We start from the raw sequence: 17,978 nt of genomic DNA, 5'->3' as shown, positions 1-17,978 counted from the left end.
AGAGAGAGAAAAAAAGAGAGAGAGAAGAGAGAGAGAGAGAGAGAGAGAGAGAGTGAGAGAAAGAGAGAGAGAGAGAGAGAGAGAGAGAGAGAAAGAGAGAGAAAGAGAGAGAGAGAAGAAAAAAAGGGAAGGGAGTAGAGACAAAGAGAGGGAAAAAATGGATAAAGAGAAATAGAGATAGAGAGAGAACGGGAAAAAAGGGACCATTTTCAAATGATGACCTTTAGCTAGATAGGATTCTGGATGTGCAAAGATTTGTAAAGAAGATTAAGAAGTATAACCAGCACAAGAACAGCCCGCTAAAAATTTTCTTGGAACTGATGATGTTGTGGCTAAACTACAAGTCGATAACCGTCTACGTTGTCCTTTGTGTCTTTCGACGTTAGAGACCATATAAGTGAAGAAATGTTTCTGACTAATGAGGTGCAAACTATACTTAAAACTTAGGGGTGTTACAAATAGTCGACGACGACTAATGATTTTTGCTGAAGTGTCGACATCTGTCAACCAAAAATTGTTTACAAGTCTTTGAGTTTTGAACAACTAGTTCAATTTTTACTGCGTTGAAAGTAAAAATTGAACTAGTCCATTTTCGTCGCAAATAAGCACCACTTACGGGAGATTTTGATTTTCTGTTTCCATGAGGTTACTCGGATAGATTTTGTAGGAAATGTTTTGGATGATTTAAAAGTGATAATTTTGGTGTTAAAATTAAAAAGTGTCCGGATTCGTTTAAAGCGAGCTATTGCTTAAAAACGTCCAGAGTATGCAACCAGACACGAGTCGATAATATTCCATCATTACAACGCTCGACCTCATGTTACTGTTCATGGCAAAAACTATTTGGAAAGTAATGGATGGGAAACTCCGGTTCACCCACTTTAATACTCATACCTTGTTCCTTCCGACTACCATTTGTTTCAATGGATGGATCGCGTTGAGGAATACGCTTTACTTCAGAACAGGTTATGAAAAGTTGGCTAGTTCGCAACTCCGCCTGCAAATGACGGATCTTTATGGTAGCATGTCCGAAAAAGAACCTGAAACTATTGAGATTCAGAGCAGAGGTTCCGAAGCCCCTAAGGAGGATGGTTTTAATAGATGTTATCTATGGTTATTATGCTAAGGAAGAAATGGATAAACCCCTAAGACAGAAACTCCCTCCGTTGAAAAATTCATCGTCTATTAAAGGAATATTGAAGGAGTTTCTCGGCGACCTTCTCAGGTTGCCAAAAATAACCTCGGTCAAGAATTGTTGGAAAAATATGAAATGTAATACGAGCGATGAATAAAAATACACAGTTCGAGAGTTTTTCAAAGAGTTTTCTCAATGCCTTTCTCAGGTCAGAATGGCTACTATTTTCGAAATCTCGTTTCACCGAATAGTTGAGAGTTCACGTTTTCAGAATCACCTCACTCACCACAGTGAATCCTAATTCTTTTTACGCATTCCCATTAACGGGTTTTCCTTTCATGATAATCGCAAGCTGCTTCAGTGGTATCGTGACCAGTCTTGCTACTGGTCACCATCGTATGACTACTTATGGAGACGTATGTGCTGTGTCATTGATGAACATCATAAAATGAACAGTCAATCGACCGTCGAATTAAAAATGTCAATTAGTCACACCGGACCATGTTTGACAGTTTTATTTTGATATTCAGTAAAAAACATATCGATTCAATAATAACTGAACAATCGATAACGATTTCTGTAGAAGGGAAAAATATTTCCCTCTGCCGTGAAAGGGCTAAATACCATCCATCGTGTACGGATGTGTGAGTGAGGAGGAGGAAGTTTGTGTGCATATACACTTGAAAGCAGAATAAAGGTACAAATAGAATGCATATCACCACATTATCATCATCAAATCAAATTAGCCGGATAAAATTGACCAACGGACAGTCCAAACTGATGGAGGGTATCCGAAGAAAAGAACGAAAATTCATCAAAACTTTAACTGAATACTGTTCCGAATCATATTTCGGACGCTTAAGGCATATGATACAGAAAACAGATCTAAACTTTATGCACAGGTATTATTTGGTAAATATTTTTAATGAATTCGTTCAATATGCTTTTAAGCTTTCTACTTTGGTACCTATTTGATTGAAAACATAAAAAAATCATCGAATAAAATGCTTTTCAAATGAAGCGAATGAGAATCAAACTTCGGACACTAAATCAAATTTCGGACAGATTGAATTCAGATTTCGGACACATTATTTTGTAATTTTTTGGACAAAAATTACATTACACTTGATTATATTTTATAGTCAACTGTGAAACACTTACCAAGCAATCACAGTAAACTGTTAACGATGATGAGAACTGATAAAACACGAGAGAAATTTAAATATTTATGAACGGATGAACTATACGTGCTCACGCTAAGGAAACGTCAAACACAAACGGTAATGAGTAGTGTTGTAAGATTTCTGCCGATTATGTTATAATTCAAATGTAGTTCTCATGTGAAACGAAAGTGAAACCAAGGAATTACCCTGAAGAAGCAATTGTGATATTAATTTGATAGTTATATCATCAGTGCATTAAGCATTTCAAGATATTAGAATAAAGTGCCCGAAATATGATGTTGTCCGAAATATGATTCAGAACTGTAATTTTTTTTCGATATTTTTTTATGAAAAGAATAATAAATTATCTACGTTTTGATATAAAACTTTATTTGTATCTGTAACTAATCCCGAGGTACAATTGGTTTTGTGATTCCGGTTTCTAAATGAATGAAGCCTTATCTATCGCGTACCTTCCCATTGTCGTTTTAATCAACATCAGCATGTATGTGAGTAACATTAATCCATTAACGATCAAGACGAAAAAAAAAATTAACAAAAGCCATTGGTGTAAATTCGATTATTAGTGTTACAGAAACCCCAATCTTCAAGAATTATTTTTTCCGTTCTCCCGTTTTCCGTAAATGACAAAAAATCGAAAAATCGTCGAACAAAAACATTGGCCAAAATCTACATTTTTGTTCATGTAGGAGGTTCAATCCAATGATTTTTTTTCCTACATCACAATTTGCGATCTCTTATCTAAGTAATACTGTAGAAAATTTCACATATTTTTGAATTTTATAAGGTTTTGTTCCTTGTTAGGTTATGTGAGGTTATGTTCTTTCTGCACATAGTTGCTTTAGTTCAAATCTGTTGCCCAATAAAGTTACATAAAATAGAATGAAATTGATAGCTAATAGACTAAGCTATCATTTGCTGCCAAAACCTTACCATACGGTTGCTTCCCATTACCTTGAATAATGATCAAAGTTGCTGTTCGATTTTTCGAACGCTTGGCCTAAAATGTGTTAACAATTTTCCGTGACAAATGTAAGGCTATCACGTTTACACGTTCTCGTTCGCCAATTACGAATGTCTACAAATTGCCCTTGAAGGGGATCAGTAAGGTCAAAGATCATCGCCTTTGCAGCGTTTGCAGCACGCGGAACAGGATCCCGATGTCGAAGGTTTGATAAAGAAACAAAATTAGACAATAAGAATGCGAGTTTTGTATTTGAAATCTGAACTATAAGTCGATGAGTACAACGTATTAGATCTGCCATGAAAAGTTCTCCTCTTATTTTCTCGATAATTATTATGCTCGGTTTATTTTTATGTTTCCAGCTGCCTCATTCATCAACCTAACTCATCATGACGGATGTTCAATTATCGCTGTTCACAGTAATAATTAGACCCCTCCTTCATCGAAACTGCGGTTAAATCTACTAAACTTATTTCTCGTTCTGACCAAGGCGCTTATATCAATGTACAACAGGTGAAGCAACATCATCACTTCAATAAGAAGGGGATTACGGTTTGTGGAGCGGGGGTTGTTTGTTCTGTTATTGCTAGGATACGCCATTTTTGTATTTCCACATGCGAGAGTAGTGGAAATGAGAATGAAATTCTACAGAATCATCCCTTCTGTTTCACATAAATTCACGAAAGCCGAACATAGTAGGCATCGTTCGAATAAGCGTTGTAGCAGTTTGTAGAGAGCCGCCGGCAGCGTTCTGATGCTGTTTGTAAACAATACCGACAGCAATTCCAATATGGCTGAAAGTGCATTTCATATGATTGTTTCACCTGGTATATATAGAGGCGCCTTGGTTCTGACAACAATCCGCAACGAGGAAGAAGTGATACAAAATAATGAAAAATACAATGGTCATATTTGAGATAAATCGCAAAAGTTTTTCCAGTAAATTCCCGTTAGGCAGTCCATTATATAACAAAGAAAATGAAAGACATTATAACAACGTTCGTTATAACAAACTTATCACTGAATACTGAAAAAAAAAATTACTGGCAAATGAACACTCATGGGCTACAGCGCTACACGAAAAGCAAAAAAAAACATGAAAAATAACATTCAAAGCATGGTGTGTCTGAATGAGGATGATTAGAAAACGAAATAGAAGAAGAAACAACGGCAGAACCCCGGAGAGTCTAGTTCGCACTACAACAGAACCAACTAAAGTTTATCGCTGTTCAGTGAAACCATTGGAACGAATTACTAAAAAAATAGCTACTTTCTTAAATGTTAATATAAGATTTACCTGTATAATTACCACACGTTTCAGCCGTACAAGGAGATGCTTAGATTTTCTACTAAATAACGATGAGATGCCGGGTGCGTTTGTCTAGATAGATTTTTTTTATGATCTGTGATGATATACAGCTTTTTGTTTTGTTCGGTCGTGATCGAAATTTGTTTGATTTGGGTTTTTGTTTCTGTAGTCTAGTAGGTTTTTGTTTTCTTTTGTTGTTTTTTAGCAGAAAATTTCTGGTTTATATTGACCCACAATATCCAAACTATTATCTTCCTACAATTATGAAAAAATAAAGAGAAGAAGAAAAGACAAACACAAGTGAGCAACATGATCGCACTGGTAGGTAGGTAGGTAAGTTCGTCGTAACACAACAATTCTACGGTTATGAAAATCGGGGCACGATTAGTGTAAATAAATCTAGGTTGTGTTAAACAAGTGCGTGGAACTATTTCTCGTGCAGTTACCATTATGTTTGTGATTCTAGGTTGTGTTAGGTTATTTTTATTGAACACCTTTTCAGTAAACCGTTCACATAAGTACGAAGCACTCCAGGATAAATATAAAAATATATTGTGTCACACTTCACCAAGAGGTGAATTATTTGCAATTGTTAGATAGCTTTTCAGACCTTTTCTTATGTTTTCCTATGTCCCTAAGCATGTTTTATCCAGAACAGTCTCTCTACACCAAAGTGCTTTCTGGTCAGTTGCGTTAGCCTTATCCATACGTGCGAAGGAAATCAAAATCACATATTGATATCCGGGGAAGCCACACTATTAAAACTCCTTGTACTCCTCGTCGTCCTCATCCTCCGATGTGATTTGTTTCTCAATAGGATATTTACTGTTTTCATCCCTCTCCCGCTAAAACATTCATCTCTTCGAGAATTTCGCTATTATTTTAGGCCTAACGTCTTCTACAATATTGCCTGATTCACTATATTTCTCCGATCAACTCGGTTCTTGGGTTTCTCTCTCCATTTCCGCAGCCAACCCGTGCTCACCAGATCCTGCTCCTTACTTGCTACGATTTTCGTCGTCTCGTAACCGTCGGTTTTCCAATGAACACAATTGTTTCAGAATAGTTGTCCAGCATTCTTTTAACATGTCCCGGAATATCCCCCAGCTTTGCCCACTTTATGGATACTGGGTTGCGTCCATCCTTCGCCTCCATAGCCGTCCTCAAGTAAACTCCCGAAGATGGAAAGAGGATAGCTCGTCTTTGTTCAGGGAACATTTCGCACTATTCCTCATTGACCTCAAGTGTTTGTGGAGACCATAGTAGGCACGATCCCCATTGTTATTGCGTCTCCGGTTCTCGCGACTGGTATAATTGTCAATCGTTACCATTGAGTCTAATTGGACAAATTGGTTCACCATCTCAAAATCATCGCCATCGATCATTAAACTACGGCACAATCAGGCTTTGTCAAGCTTGGATCCGGAAGCCAGCATATATTTGATTCTGGACGTCTTTATTCTCAGTCCAACTCTCTCTGCTTAAGTCTGGTGTAATGTTCAGCTACCGTCACAAATGTTCTGCCGAAAATGTCCAAGTAATCCGTAAAGCAAACGAATTAACCAGATATGTTGGAAATTGTGCCACGTAAGTTAAACGTCGCTCGTCTCATAGCACCTTCTAGCGCAGCGGTACTCAACTTTTTTCAAAGGGCCACAAAAAATAAGTGAAAAGGGTGGTGGCCAAGACATGACCGCATTGTTAACGTAGGACTTCAAAGTCATGAACGGCAAGAAACGAACATTATACAAAATTAAGAATGAAACACTTGAGTATAAACATTTGGTAGCACTGACAAGGGCCGATGAATGAATTCTTTCACTGAGTGAAGGGCACGAATGTTTCGCGGAGCAAGAAAACGCCAATTTCAGAATTAAAATGTACTGTTGGAGCGACACTGAAACACTCAACTCAACTCAACATTAAAATTTCCAACGCTCCCAAAAACAACGCTGCAAAGAACAATTGAAACGGCAACGGAAAATCCGAACCGAATCGGGTGTGTGGCGGGATGGCAGCAACGATAGCAACCGCTGCGGAACAAATTTCACCCTCAGCTTTCCACCAAAAATCGCAGCTCACACCGCTGAAAAATGCCTTCTTCGCATCTTGCTTGAGATGCGCTGCACTCAAACGCTACTTTCAGCCCCGAAACAATGCTCGAATTCACGAAAATTGAATGATCGTACGAAAAAAGTTATCAAATAGGTCATACACTATTTATCCTGGTAGGTCATCCTGGTAGCGACCGGGTGGCAACGATGCTTTACATGTGGCCTTTCTTAAAGCCGAGTTTCGTTTAGGTGAATGAACTGAGAAATTTAGAGAGTATGAGTATGGTCTATATTATTCAAAACCTCATAATCATTACACCATTAAATTTTAACACATTCCTAAAATCAAAGATGCTCCCTCCCATCAAAAAGTTATAAATATAAAAGTCAATTCGCTTTTGATGATTTCTGATATTATTTTAGAATGCATATTTTTTTTTAAATAACTCTCCAGTCGAATTTTTGGTGGCCCTAAAAAGAACCGATAGGTTTGCGTGGTTTCGTGAAAGCAGTTGAAGATAGGTGATTCTTGAATCATTATTGTTCTGGCGAGAACAATACACGAGATTTGTGTCCTTGTTGTCAATGCACGTAGCGTATTCAGCATTCATCGCGAATATTATTTTCGTGCTAGACACAGTGCAGCCCGAGACGATTACATATTCGTTCCCCACACAGCGTTATTTATTTGATAAAGCCTAAAATCAACAACTCGTACGCGTGATTCAATCATACGACCGACCCGGTACGTCCTATTTAATATTTCTCTTCTGTTTCATTTCTGCCTGCCAGTACAAGCTCTGCATTATGCTTACTTCGCGCATGTTCTGAGAATGCATTGGTTCGCGACCGACAGCGCGGATGATGACCAAGTATCCCATGAAATAGATTTCGATGTCCACTCTATCCTTATTCCCTTACAAACAACTCCCTTCCCTCTGAAATGCAATGTGTGGTGCATAACACATATACAGACAGCATTATATCTCGACGCACAGCATTAAATGAAACTGATACAAACAAATAAGTCGTACAGGAGATCACTTCTAACAGAATTTTCATTCCATTTCCAACCATTCATCGAGCAACATCGCATAATAAAACAGTTGATTAGACTGTATTCCAAGTGTTTTTATTTCCCAAGTGTATGAATCCAAAGGGTATCCTTGAAAAACAGCCGAAAGACATGCCATTCCCTTCAATGGTGTGATCCACCAGCATTCAGAGGCTAAAGATTTTGTACGTTCGTTTAACACGAGCATTATATTTATAGTGCTTTTACGGACATCCAAAGACATGCATCAACCACTGACCAATCTTGACTTCGATTGACTTTCAAGCATGTTTATAGTTTTTGTGATTCCAACAGCTTGCTTTCAAAGCAGTTTTTGAGCTATAGAAGAAAGTTTTTGGGTCAATAAGTAAATAACTCCTACACTTTTTATCTTACGAAAGAGATTGTCGTTCCTCTTCGTTCAATCGGCAAATAGGTATTAACGTGCAAATCCTTGCACCCCAAACGTAATGCTCGGTAAACGGTTTTCAAAATTTGATACTTGCACCCCAGCAGTGAACGAAGTAGAACATGCGTGTGGATTATATGTCGAATGAGATTGCATTCTTCAGTGTACTCCTCAGTGCGGCAGAGTGCGAATCAGCGTTCTTCAGTGCTGGACACTGATTTTCGCACACTCGAAGTCCAAAGAATAAAGAGAATGTAAGTGAGTGTGACTCACTCGCACCAAGATTTCTCCCAACTAGCGCACACTGGCCTTTTATATATTCGCCGGTGAAAGGAAAAAGTGCATTGTTCCTCTTTTGCGAGTGATAACTGTATCCTCAGTTCAGGCATGAAACTCGCGCGCGGATGTATCATTTCAGTGTAAATGCCATCACTGCACCCCAGTACAGATGCAGAAAAACAGATGTGGTGAAAAATACAAAAGCACACCACCATCTTACATTCTTTCTTTGAGCTAAACTTCTGCTAAACTGCTAAACTGCTGTGTCTGACAACAGCACAGAGAAAGGCTGCTGTCTGCCAGCTGGATCGAGACGGTGGCTTGAATAACGATGATCATGGTTTGGATTATAGAGGCTCTAAACCATCTCAGTTCATTCACCTCTAGCCTTGAAAAAGGCCAATATAGAAAACTAAACTCTCTTGAGAATGTCATGAGAAAGGCCATCTGGAAAACCTCGCTACCGTCTGGTCGCTAGCTTGATGACTGATGAATTGCGAATGTTGTGAAATCGCGAGTAGCATGTTTATACTCAATATATCGAAAACGGGTTGAGCTTGAATTGCAATATTTTCTCTGTTCACATTGTCCGTAGAACGAACGCTGATTTTGCTATTTCTATTTCATAAAAACTTGCCATGATTTCTGATTTGGCAATAGTAGACGAATTTCATAGCACCATCTCAGATAGCAGTAAAACGTTGGGTTGGGTCTTTTAAGCAACTTTGCATACTTGGAATATTCAAAGAAGAATGAGACTACTTTTTAAAAAGGGCCAGAAATTTTTTACAAAAAATTATTAATCAATAACTATAATACCTACAAAATTCTGGGAAAAGTTGAAATGTAAATTGCTTAAATTTTCAAAGAACAATACTTTTTTTTAATTTCGCTGAGAAAATAAATATCTTGAAAATTGAAACTCATTTTTTCAAAATGGTTTTTTTAATTCTCCAAAACAAATTTCTGAATAGCCCTTACAATTTCCAACAAGTCGTCCATACATTGGAAGATGGACCCTTTTTAAGGAAAAAGTTTTTTCTAACAACAATTTGTCATGTTGTTTTTTTTTTAAAAATACAACTAATCCTTATTTTGTTTAAAGTCAAGATAGACATATAGTGTATTCGACAAAGTTCTAGATCTTATTAAAATATGAACTTTCGTCGAAGACTTCAACTTTCCATATTTTAAAGTTTCTGGAATATAAGATATTTCTGTATGGAGACTCGTGAAAAAATAATGTTCACGATTGTAATTTTTGCGTTTCTCGTGTTTGACATGTTCCTGACATGTTTCTAAAAAAAAGTTAGCAGAGCATTTAAATCGCAATAATTTATACATAAAAATGGTACGAATTGATAGTAATTTTTTTTCGAAAAATCCTAATTCAAAAACTATGAGATCTACAAAATGTTGGTTAAAGAATGAAATGTAGGAAATTATTCCGAAAAATAAAATTAATTTATCTAAAAAACTTGTGTTTTTAAAATTCTGAAAAACATGAAAAGTTGCTGTTAATTGTTTTCGAGAAAAATGAATTTTTATTTTATAATATTTTATAATATCATTTTTTCTTTACCGTTTTTTTATAATTTTTTGGTATTTTTTATGAAAATTTTCTACATTTCATCCTTTGATCTGAATTTTGTAGTTATCATAGTTTTCAAGTCATAATTTTTTGTAAAAAATCAAGGAAACAAATTTTGCCCCTCTTCAAAAAGCAGCCTAATTCTTTTTTGAAGATTTCAAGTATGCAAAGTTGCTTAAATGACCCACGTATTTACACCCACAACGTTTCACTGCTATCTGAGATGGTACTGCCAACTCCTAAGACGAGTTGACATGAAATTCGTGAGTAGTCCTACGTCAAAAACTTAGGTAATGATTTCTTAGCTTTTCGTTATTTTTACACATACCAAATAGTTTAAAATAAAGTAACATCAGATGGACCAACAATGAGAGCGGGTCGCAGGTTAAGTATAGCTGCTCTAGCGCAAAGTTGAACAGCAGGCAGAATAGACCATCATCTTGCCGAAGCTCTCTGCGGGACTCGAATGAATCAATTAATCCATCCTATATTCGCGCACAGCACTGTATTCTATTCATCGTGGTTTTATTCAGTCCGGTCGTTTTCACCCATGATTCATCAGATCTCTTTTCGTGTTATTGAATCATATGCGGCTCTAAAGTCGACGAATAGCACCATGCCGTGAGTACAGGTGCTCACGGCATTTCTGGAGGATCTGCCGCAAAGTGAAAATTGAGGCAGTAGTAGACCGACCATCAATAAAGCTAGCCTGACAAATTCTCACGAGTCTTCGTTGGTGGCGTAGCCTATCGCCTATGATAGCTCTTTGGGAGCGGTATTTAGGATAGTGATTGCACGAAAGTTTTCACAGTCTAGTCTGTTGAATTCTGTTTCCCAAATTCTGACAATCAGTCAATGCAGACAACTTTTCCGGACCCATTTTGATAAGTTACGCTCCGATAACATCTTTTCCAGTCGATCTGTTGTTCTCCTGTTGTTTGATGGTGTTTTTCATTCACCTATCGTTGGGGACGGCTTCATTATTTATTGCACCAACGTAATCGTTTCCATCGTAATCTTAGCCCTCTGCCTGTACGTCATTCAGGTGGTCATCTGTCTTAACTCTTCTGTCATTTTACAACCGTTCGTGGAGGTATTTCCATTTTTATTCCAACACATTTCTGCTCATGACACAAAGCCTTTTCTGGCTACATTGAGTTTCAGGTAGACTTTTCACGTCTCATGAGAGTGGTAAAGCCACTCTAGTTCTTTCCACTTCTCCTCTTCCTGGCAGCATCTCCCAAAAGAGTTGGGATCGCTGTCTACAGAACATTGCATTTGTTTTTTCACTTTTGATTCACAAAATATTTTGGAAATAATGTGAGAATACTTTGGACAAAACGGGTGTAAACTTTTTGTGAAAATAATTTTGAAAGCAATTCGACTTTCAAGTGTCGACTACAGAAGTATCGAGTTAAGGGTCAATTACACAGGATGTTACACATTTTCGCTAGATTTACTGAAACCCTTATTCATTGTTTTAAAAATTTTAGATTTTTTTCTTGCTGAAATACTATCGGAACGTTACAGATTCCTCACTTGCCTAATGAATATATAAAACTTTTGAATGAACTGGATCTTGGTAATTTCCTCAAATCCTCCTAATCTCTAGACTCTATCGATTACTATTCGTTCCTATCGTGCCGGAACTCGAAGATCTACTACATTTCCCCTCAATCCCAGAGCGTTCTTCTCTTAGCACACATAACTTATGTTAATAAAGTAGTGAGACTTGTTGCTATGATAGCGGATAAATGTTATGTTAGTAATTCTATCACGTATAGCTAGTGCATCCAGTGATTTGTTTTGCTCGAGGCGAACGTTATTTTCAGATTACGAAACACACACACACACAAACGAGAAGCAGATGATTATGATGAGCGGTCTTTCGTTCTACTTACTATCTTATCCAAATCGTCTGATTTAGGTTCCTTCCCTGTGGCCTTTTTATTGGTGTTGGTAGGCTCTGGAATAGAACAAAAATCGAAATCGAAGGTCAATCATTTGATTATCCACAGATGCAAGTATTTCAGGGCTTGCTGCTGGTACATACCTTGATTGCTGAACACACGATAGTACTGGGACAGATATGTTAGTATGGAAAATCGATCAGGCACTTCGTACTTCACCATATCAGCCGGGTCCAGCAGTGAGGGTATATTGAGATGTTTCTCAGCGATGCTAAAAGCTAGTTCATTGTTGTAGTAAATCTTATCTTTGCTCAAACTCGCAAAATCTCTGTTGGAGAATAAAAGGCGATAGTTTGAATCGCGTTTATATAGTTGGGTTCACAATGTATAAACTTACAGTATTTAGATTAAACTACGGAGTTAACCCACCACCGAGTAGAAGGAAAGAAGAAAGAGAAATTGGTAAAGAAATTTTCTTTTTTTGTCAATACGAGAATTATTCTACGCAAATATACGGTACAAAATTTGATTACAGTGGTTTTTATCAGTGTTAGTTATAAGTCAAGATTGTTGTAACACGTAATAGTTGTCTAAAACATGTTGGGAAACGCGTACTCTGCAAATTTATCAAGCATAACGAAAGAATCAGCGAACAATTCCACACAAAATACAAACTGAAAAATTCATAAACGCTACTTCGACCGGTCGGTGAAACACATGACATCTCCTCAAAAAATGCAGAAAATGAGTACAACTAGCGGCGAACTTTTGCACCACCCACATTCATCCTCTGGGAGCCAATATCAAGCACTCTCGGACCCTTCGTAAAGAACACGAACCATAACCATGAAGCTCCCTCCGATATGTCTTTGTGGTGATCAGTGCCGAAAATATTCACGTTCATGACATTTAAATACGGCGAATTTCAGCCTACCTTGTATTGATGATCTACCGCTCAAGTGAGAGTCGATAAATATAGAACAACACTATCAACGAACACAAGTGAAATGAACATCCCGACTCATGTCCAATCACTGTTCGTTAGACGCGCTACTGTTTCGTTTTAATCTTGCCAACAGCAATCTCTGCGTTTGTGGCCATGGTTACCACGACAGCGAACACGTTGTTTGGTCGTGCGAGTTGTATCTTGTCGCCAGATCGAATTTAGAAAATTCCCTTCGGGCTCGAGGAAAGCAGCCCAATGTGCCGGTGAGAGATGGGTTGGCTTGGTTAGACCTTGGTTACATGTCCCAAATATAGCGAGTGTGATTGTTCATACATCCTTTTCGTCCTTCGCGAGCTATCGGTTCTCTTCCTACTAACATTAGAATAAGTTAAATTGTAAATACATATTAGATGTAAGGATAGTTTTAAGAATTGAGTGTGAAGTGTCAGTGTGAATGAGAATGTGAATGTGAATGTGAGTGTGAGTGTGAACACACATCTCCTTACATCCCATCCTTTTCCTAATGAAAATGTATCACCCTTCTAAACTCGAGTCGACTGCGAGTAGTCGGTTTCCTATTTTATTAACCATAGAATTAAGGAAACATGTTAATATATGCTAGTAGAAATATAGGTTAGAGTTTGGCTCCTTTAAACTTATGTAACTGATCCTGTAAAAATAAACGGATTAATAAAAAAAAAGTGAAATGAACATCAACATCAGCTTGCCACCAAGTTCATTTTTCATTTGCATCTTCATTTTCGTCATGATATTCGTAACGTCGAAATTGAAGATCATTGCGTGTTAGTGAAAATCAGAGCATAAAATTCAACGTCAACTTATTGAGAGTGAAATCGATTAATGATGAGAATTTTTCATCACACAAAATACTAGTTTTTGGCAATTTCGGCAATGGTCTCAACGAAAACTAATGTTTCTTTTCAGTATCCCTGGCCCTTTCTTTTCTTCTAAATATGGAAATCAAACACGTTTTTAATAAAAATTCACTGCAAGTGATGAAGATCAACTTAACGTTCGTGATAATCACCTGAAATTATTGACAGTAATGATGCCTAAATGCAGGCTTTTCGAAATTCGTTCATGCTGTTTTCTCTCAGGCAAATTGTGGATTCTTTTCAAATAAAACTTTTTTATTTCGACGAGAACATTGTTGTTTCGATAGCAATCGGGCAGACAGAAAAGACGATTTTGAATTTCGTAACTCTTATATGTGCAGAAAAGAAAAGTTATAGAATCCATTTAATGAGAAACATTTAAATCAGGTACAGGTACTCGTTTACCCATCTTCTTCCAGAAGTTATCGGCTTATAGCCGATCTTCCAAGGTCTCTTCAAAATGTTGAATCTGTCGTCGAAGGTGATCGGGATTCATGATACATAAATACGTCGTCAGCAAATGGGCGACCACAATGTACATGGCTGGTTTGAACTCTGAACGAAGACGAGGGACGTTGTATTTCTACCGAATCTGATTTATCCCTGTGTGGTGATTTTGATGGCGGTCGCTACGTGGTATTCGGCAATCAGCAGGTTGGTAACGTGGTTCTGTCTCGGAAGTATAACTGGATTCTTGGTGGCTTCATTTGTTCATTCACATGCGTCGATACGACCTCGCATAAGGACACCGTAATTACCAATGGTCAAACTAAGTTTATACCGTGAGCTGTTTTTTGGTAAAATACGCTCCCACTGTTGCGTGTCAGGTGCATTTTATACGGGTATACCTGCTGTTATACCCATCTTTATATATAACTCTCAGTTACTTTACAACTTCATGCGTTAAAGAACCCAGCTCAACCATTGTCTTTTTGGACCGCTTGCGAAGATTTATAACGAACCGATGGACATGTCCAACCGATTTCAGCAGTCGTTTCGTTCAAAGCGAATTGGCATATCACACAGTTACCGATTCAACTTATAATACAGGATAATTCTTTCGCCTCTAAATAAGCCCAAACGATGCCAAGCAGGGATCGAACCAAGGCCGGCTGGAATGCAAGGCTGTTTTACACGACTACGCTATCCACATAGCCACTAATGCAGTTGTATAAATGCTTGATAATATGACACCACATTATAAAATGAAGTTGGATCTTAAAAGTATACATGGAAAGTGTTTTTTAAAAATAAAAAGGAGAGCATAAACGTGAACCTGTATCCTTTTTCGGTCGGGGCCGTGTATGTGACAAAGTATGCGAAAAGGTTTAATGCGTGCTTATTTGCAATGTGTCTCTTGTTTCACTCTCATATTGCTCTTATATTGCTAGGGTATATTAGGGTGGCAATGGATGTATGGAAAAAAAATCATCATCGAATTTCAAAAACCGACCATGTACATTTTGTTTATTGGCCCAAAAAATGTTCTGTGCAAAGTTTCAGCTCAGTCGGACATGATTCAGGGGTGCCTCAAAGCGCTCAAAATTTTGATTTTTTGATCCTCGAAAATCTTTCAAGGAAGTAAAGGAATTTTGGAAAATCGAAATTTTATTTTTGATGCCAAATGTCTTAAAAATGCATGAAACGTCGAGATCTGGTGTTATTTCGAAAAAGCATTTTTGGCCGAAAATCGACCTTTTGGTACTTAGCCTGAGAAGCGAAGAAAGTATGGAAAAAAATGATCGAATTTAAAGAACCGTTCATATACATTTTGTTTATTAGCCCAAAAAATGATCTCCAATGTTTTTTTTTTCAAGATAACACCAGATCTCGACGTTTTATGCATTTTTAAATCGTTTGGCATGGAAAAAAAATTCGATTTTCTAAATTTCCTTTACTCCGAGATTTTCGAGGTTCAAAAAATCAAAACTTTGAGCGCTTTGAGGCACCCCTAAATCATATCCGCTGTTGAGCTGAAACATTGCTCAAGCCATTTGCTTTGGGCCGATAAACAAAATGTGCATAATCGGTTCTTTTAATTCGATGATTATTTTTTCATACCTTTTTCAATGTTGATGCTGATCCTTATAGCCTGAAGTGTTTTCTATCATATTATCTATTGGATGGGCGAAAAAACTACCTGTCCACCAAAAAACTTTGCACAAAAGCGTCGAATTCGCCATCTTTCCTCCACGTGGAGGCAAGATGGCGAATGCTTGGAGGCAGGTTGGCGAATATGGTTTGGTCACCTAAAAATCAACAAAATGTAACACCAATTATTCATTTATCCATGGTTGGAACAGCGGAAACGCCAGTTTCATCAACATTGTAAATGTTGCAGGAAACGATACTGAGCTCGTATATCTCCCAAAGATCGAAAAAAAAAAAGTCGCAATTTTCTATATTGAATGCCATTAATCGAGCCGCTGAGGTATTTTCTGGCTTTCTCAAAGATAGCTTAAGAGCCTTCATAAACATTTCAACCCATGTCCGTCCAGCGCATGTTCCTTTGAAAAGGTGCGTGCAGTATGTATGCGTGTATGCGGCAGAGTTACCGAGTACAAAGTTTGGCCTTGTTATGATGCATCCTCAGTAAAAAGTAGGTGGCGCTACCTTCATTACAACCGGTCAAATTACCGATTCGTCATCTTGCCTCCCTTGCCAACTTGCCTCCCTCTCCCCTACAGCCATTCAATGCCGAACCGACATAGTGGTTTTCAGATTTTCGTGAAAAGTGGTAGATTTGTTCTTTATCGCAAACAATTAGACCCGTATTTTTATATTTTTTCGTTAGGGTGACCATTTCCGTTTTAGGGTGGTCGGAAAAACCACTTTTTCCTAAAATGACTATCTTCAAAAAATCAAAACTTTTGAACTACTGGACCGATTCCAATGATCGACATATCAAAATGAACCTAATGAGCTGAAGGCAATTCCTGAAATTGTAAAGTACAGCCTTTGGAAAAAATCGTACAAACAATAGAAAAGTTAACTGCAGATTAAGAACATTGACTCAGGAATTGCGAAATAATTCGTGGATAGACCTGTGGAGAGCCGAGTACGACATGACCAAGAGAAGAAATTTATAAAAGGAAACTTACAACCTAGGAACATTCGCAAAGGTGTATAAAGGCACGCAAGATTCTGAACGGAATTCAATGAAGAGTTTTTTTCGCTGTATTATAGGGAGTTTCAGCCTTTTGGCTGGTGCGTCTCACTCGGACCAACGGCTTTACTTCCAATCCAAAGGACGAATTTCGGAGGTGAGAATTGAACTCGATACCTTTAGTGTGAGAAGTACGGATGTTAACCACTACACCAGGTCGTCTCCTCTAATAAAGATCTCAAGATCTAGGCAGTATATTTGAACTGTTCACCCATTTAGCTGAAGGTCTAGTCCCGAAATCCTGGAATACCGCTTCCAATGAAGATAACAAGCAGGCCTCTTACCAACAAGAGAATTGGATCGGAAGAGCCATCTAGCAAAAAGATTAAGTGAGTTATCTTAAAAACCACGTTACATTTGGAGATGGTTCGAATGTTATCTTACAGGTACATATTGTTTGGATAAGCAATTCTATCGTTAATCTCAAATGATTGGTTTACATAAGAAGTATTTTCAATAGCGGACACTTTACAATATGTTATAAATTCTTTATAAAGTTCTGTCGATTCTCAACAACTTTCACCAGGGGCTTTCTGTATACCGAAGGTAGATTAAGCTTTGTTTCATCGCTTTTTGTATGATACGATGTCTTTTTTAATTGCGGTGATTCGAGAACCTGCGCACTATGTTTCAGGATCTAAAACTAACCGTCTTCAGTAGAACTATGAGCTGATCTTTCGCTCGCAGTCCCCCCAAATAACGCGTGAGAGACTATTCAAGCCATTGAGATTACAGTTGGAACAATATAGATGCTCTGAGTATGCCACATTCATTCCAGTTTTTCTGTCAAGTCGTGATACTTGCTAATCATAACAGCAATTGTAGATTGAAGATTGTGGTCTAACGGTGTTACGATGTCTGGATCCTTTTTGTACGTTTTATCGTAGATCACAATATAAACACTACATCATTCTTTAAACCCGGATCCGGGACATGCTTATAAACACCAATTAATCTATCATGTTGCTACTTTATTGCGCCTTCAGCAACAATCGCTACGTTTTCATGCAAGATGAATTCCCGATTAGTTTTGTTCGCAATTATCCAGGAATGGATGGTTATCATGTTTCAGATAAAAATT

At 37.7% G+C, this 17,978-nt stretch overlaps 1 protein-coding gene across 9 annotated transcripts in view; it reads right to left on the bottom strand.

The window, feature by feature from the left end:
- The window catches only part of LOC129775234 (MICAL-like protein 1), a 62,528-nt gene that overhangs the window by 18,624 nt on the left and 25,926 nt on the right, over positions 1-17,978 (bottom strand). For 7 of the 9 annotated variants that reach the window (XM_055779675.1, XM_055779677.1, XM_055779678.1 and 4 more), the window contains exons 4-5: positions 12,033-12,217; positions 11,881-11,945 (exon numbers count right to left, since the gene is read on the bottom strand). In XM_055779675.1, the coding sequence (XP_055635650.1) occupies positions 11,881-11,945; positions 12,033-12,217 (250 nt within the window). Of the gene's footprint in view, positions 1-4,580; positions 4,848-11,880; positions 11,946-12,032; positions 12,218-12,286; positions 13,203-17,978 lie in introns of those variants that run through there. The other 2 variants (XM_055779681.1, XM_055779682.1) reach the window with 2 other exon arrangements.

Source organism: Toxorhynchites rutilus, chromosome 3 (genome assembly GCF_029784135.1).
Source record: "Toxorhynchites rutilus septentrionalis strain SRP chromosome 3, ASM2978413v1, whole genome shotgun sequence".
Lineage (NCBI taxonomy): Eukaryota > Metazoa > Arthropoda > Insecta > Diptera > Culicidae > Toxorhynchites > Toxorhynchites rutilus.
This window is presented reverse-complemented; position numbering and strand designations above follow the sequence as displayed.